Source organism: Dysidea avara, chromosome 5, assembly GCF_963678975.1.
Source record: "Dysidea avara chromosome 5, odDysAvar1.4, whole genome shotgun sequence".
In the NCBI taxonomy this organism is placed as follows: Eukaryota; Metazoa; Porifera; class Demospongiae; order Dictyoceratida; family Dysideidae; genus Dysidea; species Dysidea avara.
This window is the reverse complement of record NC_089276.1, coordinates 37,844,944-37,855,740: the sequence shown is the minus strand read 5'-3', so window position 1 is coordinate 37,855,740 and position 10,797 is coordinate 37,844,944. Positions and strand designations below refer to the sequence as shown.

Sequence of the window (10,797 nt, the reverse complement as noted above, 5' to 3'; positions counted from 1 at the left end):
TGGAAATTCATGAAAAAAATCCATGGTGACTGCATCCCATGGTTATACTGTACTTAAACCACATGCAATTGGTTCTCACAAAGAATTTAGAATCTTGGTATAATCTTATACATTATATCCACTACTGCAAATGCACATTTTTAGTATTATGCATGCAGCAATATAACACGTTTTTCATACTACAGCAAAAAGAGGCGATAGGCGCCAGAGTCCGGCACCTATCACAGATAGCTAGCAGTTTTCAAGTAATATTTGAAGTATTACTCTTGGTAATACTGCTGTAAACAAAGGTAAAAGTAAGTGTAATTAGTGTCCTTGAAAATAACACACTATATATTTTGGTAAAGAATCATAAGATTAAATTACTGATGATAACGCAATCACACTGACATGCATGTTGTAACAAGTTTCATCATGTGGTTATTTCAGTTTCAGAATGCTGACTGATACTACTGACACCTCACATGCTGTCCATTAAGCATAGGCCAGTCAATGCTGTTATCTACATACAAACATGAATCATTATTACTGTTAAGTTCATCTAGCTAACTGAGTGATTGTTCTATTAGAGTAGTATGTACTCTCTGACTGCATTCCAGTTTTGACCATTTCTTGATCGTCTCTTAGTTCACAGTGTAACAGGCAAGTAGCTATACTGAAACATGAGTATCCAGTATCACATGCATTCAATGGTAGATTAGTTATTTGGACCATCAAACTCAAACAAACTGGACACACATAACAAACTCACTAAAAGATTTTGGTCTTTTGTTAAGGGCAAACGTAAAGACCAGGTTAGCATCAATACACTATGCTCTCACAGACAAGTGTATACTGATAGTAAAGACAAAGCAGATATTTTAAACAACCATTTTTCATCAGTATTTACTGAAGAGGACTTGGATTCACTCCCCACTATCCATGGATCCCACACACCAGATATTTCAACCTCTGACATTAATCCTATTGGCGTCCAAAAACTTTTAGAAGACTTGGACATACATAAAGCATCAGGACCAGACAATATACCATCAAGATTACTAAAAGAAACTGCTAGTCTCATAGCTCCTCTTTTGACTCTTATTTTTCAAGCCTCTATTCAACAAGGTACTGTCCCGGATGAATGGAAGAAAGCTAATGTAGTGCCAATTCACAAGAAAGGATCTATATGTGATCCGGGTAACTATCGACCTATTTCATTAACCAGCATTTGTTGTAAAACCCTTGAACATATTATTTACTCCTTTATCTTTACGCATCTCAATAAATACAACATTCTATGTGACAATCAGCATGGTTTCCGTTCCAAGCGATCATGTGAAACTGGGTGCGCATGCAGTGAACGATTTTGCTAAAGCATTGAACTCTGGAGAACAAATTGATGCTTTGTTTCTTGACTTCTCCAAACCATTTGATAAGGTACCTCACGAAAGACTTTGTCACAAATTATCACACTATGGAATAAATGGCCACTTGCTAGATTGGATCAAAAGTTTTTTGACAGACAGAACGCAATCAGTTGTTATTGATGGAGAAAATAGCTGTCCTTCTACAGTACTTTCCGGTGTGCCACAAGGCACAGTTTTGGCACCCTTATTGTTTTTAATATTTATAAATGATATTACACAAGATCTCCAGTGTACTGTTAGACTTTATGCAGATGATATCTTAATTTACAACATCATTCATTTTCCCAATGACTCTGAGCATCTTCAACAAGATTTATGTACTTTACAAGCATGCGCCAGGAGATGGCAAAATGGAATTTAACCCAGCTAAATGTGTACATCTTACAATTTCAAATAAACATCATATTATTGAACATAACTATTACTTATTTGATCACCTAATTCAAAAGGTCTCCAAGGCAAAATATCTAGGAATAACATTTGATGAACATCTTACTTGGAAAAATCATATTCATAACATCTGTCATAAGGCCAATTCAGCCTTAGCTTTTCTGAGGAGGAACGTCAATCATTGTCCAATTTCTGTAAGATCTCATTGCTATAAGTCCCTTGTCAGACCCATACTAGAATATGCTTCACCTATATGGGCTCCTCACCTTCAATCTGATATTTGTGCCATAGAAAAGATTCAACGTAGTGTTACAAGGTATACAATGAACAATTACTCCTGGAGAAGTAGTGTTACTAACATGCTCACATCACTTAATTGGCCCTCTCTAGAATCACGACGTACATTTTGCAAACTAGTCATGTTTTATAAGATAATCAATTGTCAAATGGAAGTTCCATCTATCTCACTAACATCAATGTCATCAGTTACCAGAGGTCATTTACAACGTTTCAGAATCCCACAAGCAAGAATCAACTCGTACTTATTTTCCTTTTCACCATCCACTATTAAATTATGGAACACTTTGCCAGAAGATGTGGTCAATCAGCCATCTATAAACTGTTTTAAGGACATTTTGTTAAATCTTCTGAATTTACTTTGATTTTGTTTTGTATCTGTGTGTTATACTCCTTGATGGAGTCCTACACAGTAATAAATAAAAAAAAAATAAATTACAAAGTATAGCTGTGTAGCTACTGTACATGTGTTAAATCCAAACTCCTTGTCCTTTATATACACACATTGTGTTATTAGATGAAAGAGTTGTTATACCAGTCCACCACCAGTAGGATAATAAATTGTGTTGTGATAAGTTGTGTTGACTATATTGTCCACACAGCTGTTTGTTGTTGTGTGCGTGTGCTGCAATAGTCCAAGTGTGGAATAAGAGGAATGTGTTTGCAATTTAAATGTGCTGAGTGCCAACTAGCTGGGCTTGAAATATCTGGTTTGTGCTGAGTTGGTGTGTAGTCAGCATTTTATGACTATAAAAGGAATGGATAGTGGTGAAGAAGCTGTACAGAGAAGGTCTGCTAATAACCAAAGTTATGGCTACAAGGAAGTGTTCTGAGCATGCAGGTATGTTTGTATTGCATCTGACAGTTCTTTAGTTGATGTTCAGCTAGAAAACTTGTAGAGGAATTCATATATGCAGAGGTTAAATTGACCATGGAACAAGAGGATACCAATAGGTTGATAGAGGCAATATCCAGTACCTCACAGGTTAGTCTGTTCTGTACCTTTGCGATTTGTTCTGTCATGCCAATGTAGAAATACTGTAGCCATTGATGAAAAATCACCCAAATAGAGTTATGCAATTGTGTTCTAGCTACATGACACTGATGTTTTATCATATAGTATCTATGCACTTCAAATTTTCAGTTTGATGTGTTAACCTGCAGTGGAATTAATATTACATAATATTAGACTTGTTACAGTAACTATATTATTTAGGTAACAAGTTACATTTGTAAGTAAAGTAACTTGAGTTATATTACCTGTTTTTATAGCATATTTTGTTATATTACCTAGTTACCACAGAAGTAATAATATTACATAACACATTACATAAGTAATGCATGTGGTATTGTAGACTTTGAACTATATAGAGACAATAATCTGTAAGTATGTAGACTAATGTTCATGAATAAAACTAGCTATTTTTAGTTTCTTGTACTTGATACTTATTTTAGTAACTTTTAATTTCCTTTGTAGTTCTAGAAGTTCTCTTAGTGTGACTATATAAATGTGTGCTGTTTGTAATACTTTCAGAGTGTGAATTAAAGTGAATTAGCTATAATCTTATTGATGTGAACTTAGCTTTAGTAAATTAGCTACTTCTAAGTTATCACAATGCATTACTCCCAAAACCGATAATAATCATTCATTGTTAGGAAAAGTGCAGCCAGCAAGAATTAAACTCTCCACACAGTCTGGGTGTAGAGGATGCTATGATGGATCGAGTATGTGAACACAAGTCATGGTACATCATTTATGCATTACTTGTCAATGTAGGGCAGTAGCCAGATGTCTCCCCCTCAAAAGAAGATTAGATCCATGTTAGTAGCGATCCATGTAAGTAGCATACCTTTATAGTATTTATACTTCAACCTTTAAAATCATTGCTTTCTATGCAATAACTCACTTTGGTCTCAGATAATGAATGTAATGAAGTTAAAGTATGTTACATATGTGTGCTTGCATGGTAGGGCAGGTACTACAAGCACCACATAATTTGTATTCATCTGTTTTGATAACTTTGCAGTAGTGCAGAATGAAATATGGTTCACCTACTTTAATATGTGACATCACCACCATATACATGTGTAGCTTTAATAATTTAGGGCTGGTGTTTATTATTATTGTTTACTGTACAAAACCTCTTACAAAGAGTATGTACAAGCACAGACAATAATATTATGGTTGTCAAGGAGATGAAAAAGCTCTATATTTGGTGTTCTCTGACTCGGGGTTCACAAGTTAGGCCACATAAATATAAGTATTAGTTTCTCAGTACAGGAGGGTGGATTTTTATTATTTTATTGTAACTAAATATGTAGCTGACACAGAATGCAATGCTCTTAGACTAGTTAACAGTTTTTAAAGGTGCTGGATGGCTACACTCAGCTACCAGTGGTAGTAAACAAAAAAGGGGTGATGGCACCAGGGCCGGAGGAAGCAATTCTAAAGTGGTCAGGCCAAGGGGTAGGCACTATGAATTGCTGAGCACTTCAGTTGTTGTGTGAATGCTAGAGGGATCTGGAAACATGCTTCCCCAGGAAAATTTTCAAAATTGCATGCTCTGAGATTAAATCTGAGACTATTTTCAGCTGTAAATTCCCTAGCAAATTATTTACTAACACTTGTGTTCACTGCATCATATCTTTACATTAATTTCTTACATTATACACAGTATTGCTCCCTTTTGTTATAGCTACTATACACATGCATGCACTTTAGCTAGCAATTGAAACTGATACTATATAACTTATCTAATGTAACGAAGTCACAACTCAGTGAATAGCTAGTTGGTATACTAAGCTACAAGCTTAATCTTACCCTATCATGTTATACTGCAGTGCTCAAATATTCATCCAATTATGTACACTATTTATACTTCATACTTGCTAGCTGCATAAATCATTCGACATATAAATCAGTAGGCCTAAATACCTGAGTGCTCTATTAGGGTGACTGTTCTATTAGAGTGTTTCGATCATTTCCATGACTGATTGTCGTGGGGAAGGTATGATGTAAGTATTCTACTGGCATTATATCACAATGATTGAATGATGTTTAGGCATCTATCATTCACTAAAACATGGCAGCATAATCAGCCAGTGCTTATCAGTGACTCAGATATTATATTTTTAAAACTAATGCTGAAAAAGTGGTCAGGCTATGGCCTGACTAGCCGGATCGCTTCCTCCAGCCTTGTTGAGTACTGTTTGTTTCCACAGATATGGCACCATTCCTTCTACAAGGAGCTACGTGTCAAGTCGACTGAAGAATACTCCATTGTAGCTACAGAGCATGCCCTCACTCCAAAGACACATCATAAAAAATGGCTGAAGTGATGGTTCGAGACCTTTAGGGTACCAGCATTTTGTGCTTGTAACACGTCAGCATTGTCGTTGTATGGCACAGGGCGTATGGAAGCTTTGGTGTTGGAAATTGGAGAGGAGATGACCTGTGCAGTCACCATAACCAAGAAGACATCCAAACGTGTACAGTGTCATGATGCAGTGGAGCGGCAGGATGTAGCCGGGAGGGACATCATAAACTATTTGATGACAAAGTTAATGGCTAGAAGGGAACTACACAACATTGACTATTACACTGTTGAAAAAATCAAAGAACATTGCTGTTATGTTGCAGATGATTATCAGAAAGAACTGGTATCACCTAAGGCAAAATCTTACAAGCTCCCAGACGGAAGGAATATTGATTCGGGTAGGGAATGTTTCAGCTTCCCTGAGGCTATGTTCAGACCCTACTCCACACCCCTCAATCTCACCTATGGGATACATGAGATGGTAAACAGAGCCATATTGAGGAGTTCCCAAGACTCTGAAGAGTTACACAAACACCTCTACAGCAATATTGTAGTGTCTGGTGGTGGTACATTGATGACGGGATTTGTGAGAGACTCTCAAAGGAGATCATTGCCCTAGCACCATCAAGACATGTTAAGGTTGTTGCTCCACCAGAACGCAAGTTGTCACCATGGATCAGTGGGTCAATAGTGGGATCATTAAGTGTGTTTCCGAACATTGTCACCTCCAAAAGTGAATATGAAGAACATGGACCATCTGCTGTGCACAATAATAAAAAATAAAACATTTTAGGAATATTATAACTCACATAAAATGGTATACATTATTTTTGATATAAATAATTTTACAAACACAGTGCCTAAAACTGTAACAAAACTTCTCTTAAGTTCTCCAGACAAATAGGAAAACCTGGATCCATAATAAGGACAAAAAATTAGGTCCCAACAGGTCTGGCTCTATGCAACAACAATTACAAGTGACCACACACCATTGATGTGTGTTCTACTACAGTGTTACCATCAGTGTGCTAGTGTCCATTATAGAGAGGTGCTCACCAACCACCTACTGTATAGCGGATTTCTTTCTGAACAAAATTTTGGCAATTTTTGCAGATAGGCTGCTATCTGTGAAAAATTGTCCTCCTCAGCTTGATCATTAAAAAATTCCCTTCTTGAAAGTTTAGATAGTGGCGATCTGCAAAACTCAATACTAACCCACTTTTATGATTATAAAAAAACTTCCCTAGCTTAAAAGTATCCGTATACCTTTTAATGTATGTAGCATGGTATAATATTACATTACAGTCAGGATGCTGATATAGAAGCTGGTGTCAATCAGTCATGGGTTCTAAGTGTATAATGAGTATACAAGGACGTAGGAGGCGGTGCGACAAGTGAGGCAAGAGCCTCACCACATTTTGATCCAATTTTTTGAAATATCTGGAAATCACATTGCTAGTGTTGCGGAGCATAGCATACGCATACTTTTGATTTATGCTAGAATACGCACCGGTAAGAACGATCGGTAGGATTCAAAACTCAAGGACTGTTAGGCAATATAAGTAATCGTTTGAGGCAAGAAAGCCTTAACCTTTACAGTTACACACAGGGGTCACGCAAATGGTTTTTGATTAACACGTAGCGTGATTACCCGGGAGGGATTCCCCAAGCTATTATTAGTTGACTATTCAAATGCACACTAAGCAGCACATCATTATTCTGTATAATATTTTATAAAATATATATATAAAAGTGTATGCGGCCTGAACTAGTAAAAGTATTCATGCTACCTATATGCACAGCTAACTTTGAATACATAATGCTAGTTAACTATACTGTTTTATAACCTAGTTAGCTTCTAACATGTCCTACTAGTATATTACTACATAAGCATGTATCAATGCATGCAATTAGGTATAATCATACAGCTATTATTCTAAATCAGTAGCAGGGAAATATGCCCAGAAATGGTCCAAAATGTGCTCTCAAATTAGCTAAAATTCAAAATTTTCCTGGAGGGGCATGCCCCCAGACCCCCCTAGAATAAGCTGCTTCGTAGCTGAGTGGCAACTCTTATAGTACATAATTTACCTAATTTAAGCTATATGATTGCACTGGGTCTTCAGAGACTTGGATTTGCCTTACCACTTTAAAAATTTCTCCTACGCCCCTGGAATAATGTGTTAGAAAAAAATACTATATGTTGTACAAGTGATGAGGAATTTAATTTGGTGGATTGACAAACTTTTGCATATCCGTTGAAATAAAATCCCACCAATATCATTGTGATTTCAACGTTCCGCAAGGCAAGTAACCTAATCGCCAAATATATTCCCACCAATTAAATCATGCATTGTATGATAGGAAATTTTGATAGCAGGAAAAGTTGACAAATCAACTCTTCATTGGCTTTGACCAATTAAAAATCACAAAGTCATGGATCCTAACACTTTAAAGGAGTTTACAATTTGATGAATTAAAATTTGTTCCATCAAAATTTTCTGTCACACACACACATGCACACACACACATTACTTCAAGCACACTTTCAATGGTCTAGTAGCAAATAGCACATCACAACACATTTTACTTGTTTGTAAACTACTCTATACACTTACTCTAACAAGACTAGATGGTGTTACCACAACAACTTTGTCTATTAATGGTGTAGCTGTACCAAAAAATAGTCTGAGAATACAATAACATGATAAACCAGAACACTGCACAGTAGAAAAGTATGGTGGATAATTTAAGGACACTAGATCCTCTAAAGTCACCCTATTATTTTTAACTAGCTTTCCAAACTTGAAAAATTCTTGCTAAAAAGGTTAATACCCTTGTGTACAAGGTTGTCAACTTTAATAAAGTGAAGCTAACGTATGTACATGAGCTTACCAGGGTATGAGATGTATACAGCAGGGTATGAGATGTATACAGCAGGGTATGAGATTTGTAGTATCATACTTACTTGAAGCACTTAAACCATTTAATTCCTTTTGTTCAGCATTTTTGCAAGGGTTTTCAGTACAGAAGGTACGTTAGGAGGAGGGGGTGAATTCACCGGTATGCTTTTAAAAATATTGGACTAGTAGCACCAATAATTCTCAATAATTTAGTTCTAGTGTTTGTTTAGAATGTTTAAGGTGGCGACAGCTGGATTCTGAATGGCTGCTTCAGAAGCTGGCTACACAGTCAAGTAGTGTACACAAAACTATAAAATAAATAATCTTTCAATACCAATCTTTTGACAAGTCTGAGGATTAGCAGGCAGATGTAACAAATTAACACCGACCATACAATAGCTGCTATAACATCAACATTTTTATAATGATTTATGTACACAAACAAGAGTTTAATGTTTCAAAATTATAATTGGAGGGTCTTGCTGAGGCCCTGCAGGACAGACACACAAACAGACAATTTTATGGACATTTATGAAATATCGTATTTCCAATGTAACTAGCACTTGGGCAAACAAAACGCTATACACATTAAACCAAAACATATTTTTCAGTATTCTACTAAGAGGGTATAATATGACTGGTATATTAAAAATTATGAATTTAAAAATAAAGTAGGGATCCAAGCGATAAAAAGTAGTGAAACAAGAGATGAACAATGGTAGTTATTACAGCATAGCTCAGTAGGAAATGTCTACTTTGGCATTGAACACAAAATAATGCCAAAGTAGAGATTTCCCACTGAGCTACGTATGCTGTAATAACTACCATTGTTCATCTCTTGTTTCACTACTTTTTATCGCTTGGATCCCTACTTCATTTTTAAATTCATAATTTTTAATATACTAGTTTGTTTAATTTTTTGTTAAAGTATACAGCTAGCTATAAACGTGTGACTATTCTATTAGGGTGACTGCTGTATTAGAGCATCTCGAGTCAGCCTGCAAAAGATGTGTGCTTGCCCAAAAAGGTGTGTTCATCATGGTTTCGATCGATTATTAGACTAGAGTATCTTGAATCAGCCTACCAACTTGAAGGTGTGTGGTCACAAATACAGCTAGCGTAAAAGGGGCATGGTCTTGATCGATATACGTAGAATAAAGAATGGACGTGATCTTGTGACCATAGACAGTATATTCTCCGGACCTATTGTGGAGTACCGGTACCTCCGTACAGTAGCGTACTCTAAGCACCTTAAAATAATTTTGTGGCATCTATTATGTTGCTTAAAGAAAGTGTTGATATGGAAAATTAATGTCTCAATATGGTTTCGTTGGATGAAGAAGAAGACAAGCAGCCTGATTGAAGATAAAAGAAAAGACGAGGTGTACACTCCTCGGAACCCCAAAAGGCACATCCCACTGGTGAGTTTGTTGTTGTAGCGTAAAATGGTGACCGTGTGCTACTTTGTTTGGGCTCTAGGCTTGCGACTGTGGTCAGTGAGTGAGGCAGTGATACTAAAATTGGATTTTTTGGCGATTGTTTACAATTTTATATTCGGCCACCTGTAAGTGTTTTGTTGTATTTAATGCTGTTTTATGTATTATATGGACTAGTACTATTCTGTAAAGGTGGTTTTTGCCGCATACAATGTCTGTAGGATGATTTTTTTAAAGGCAGAATTTTGGGCGGTGCGCGAAACATTCACCACAATCCCTACTTAAACGGTACGGTCGTACCGTTTGATAGCAGACTATATGTAAATCATATATCATAACATCATGTTCCCAGTATCCAATTTTAACATTAGAGTAGATAGCAGGGTTCCATTTGTACGTAATGTCTATGTCACGACATGACAACCTAGGCTACATTATGTGAGATTTTATGTCACGATGTTGTGATATCCCAATGGATTATACAACAAACACTGTAACAGAACACACACCACACACATACTGTACATACCATCTTGTCGGCCATGATGCAGCCAAAGTTGTTTATCGATTTGCTGACCAGTGACACAATCCCAGAGAAATTTCACTCCCTATAATAACACAAGTAATCCATTATTTGTTATCATAATCAGTAACATCAAATTGGCTAGCAAGGCCTCTGAATGTAGTAGGTCAGTTTATGTACTAAGGGATACTTTGGGACCTTAACTAAGTGTCTGGATTATGTAGGTGTCCTCAAGTGTCCACATTAACAGGTAGAGACGCAACAATATATCGATACATCACATATCGTGTCGTTTTAAGACAATATCGCTGTATCGATATGAAATCAAACCGTATCAATATATTGTGTATCGTGATATATCGACATATCGTGGCTTGTTAACATGGCTGAGAATCAAATTATTGTACATTGTGGTTAAACTGAGTAGTATGTACTGCTTCTCAAAGAAACATTAGCTCACTTATTTCTCTTAAAAAACAACATTTTAAAAACAACATAGACCAATGCTTAGACTCCACTTTG

General features: G+C 36.3%; 1 protein-coding gene and 1 pseudogene across 1 annotated transcript in view; one reads left to right on the top strand and one right to left on the bottom strand.

The window, feature by feature from the left end:
* The first annotated feature begins 3,895 nt into the window (after window positions 1-3,895).
* On the top strand, window positions 3,896-6,256 carry LOC136256302 (uncharacterized; annotated as a pseudogene).
* The window catches only part of LOC136256303 (DNA repair and recombination protein RAD54-like), a 58,353-nt gene continuing 53,545 nt past the window's right edge, over window positions 5,990-10,797 (bottom strand). The window contains exons 6-8 of the mRNA XM_066049232.1: window positions 10,282-10,360; window positions 8,032-8,084; window positions 5,990-6,173 (exon numbers count right to left, since the gene is read on the bottom strand). Of these exons, the coding sequence (XP_065905304.1) occupies window positions 6,135-6,173; window positions 8,032-8,084; window positions 10,282-10,360 (171 nt within the window). The 3' untranslated portion in view covers window positions 5,990-6,134. The remainder of the gene's footprint in view (window positions 6,174-8,031; window positions 8,085-10,281; window positions 10,361-10,797) is intronic.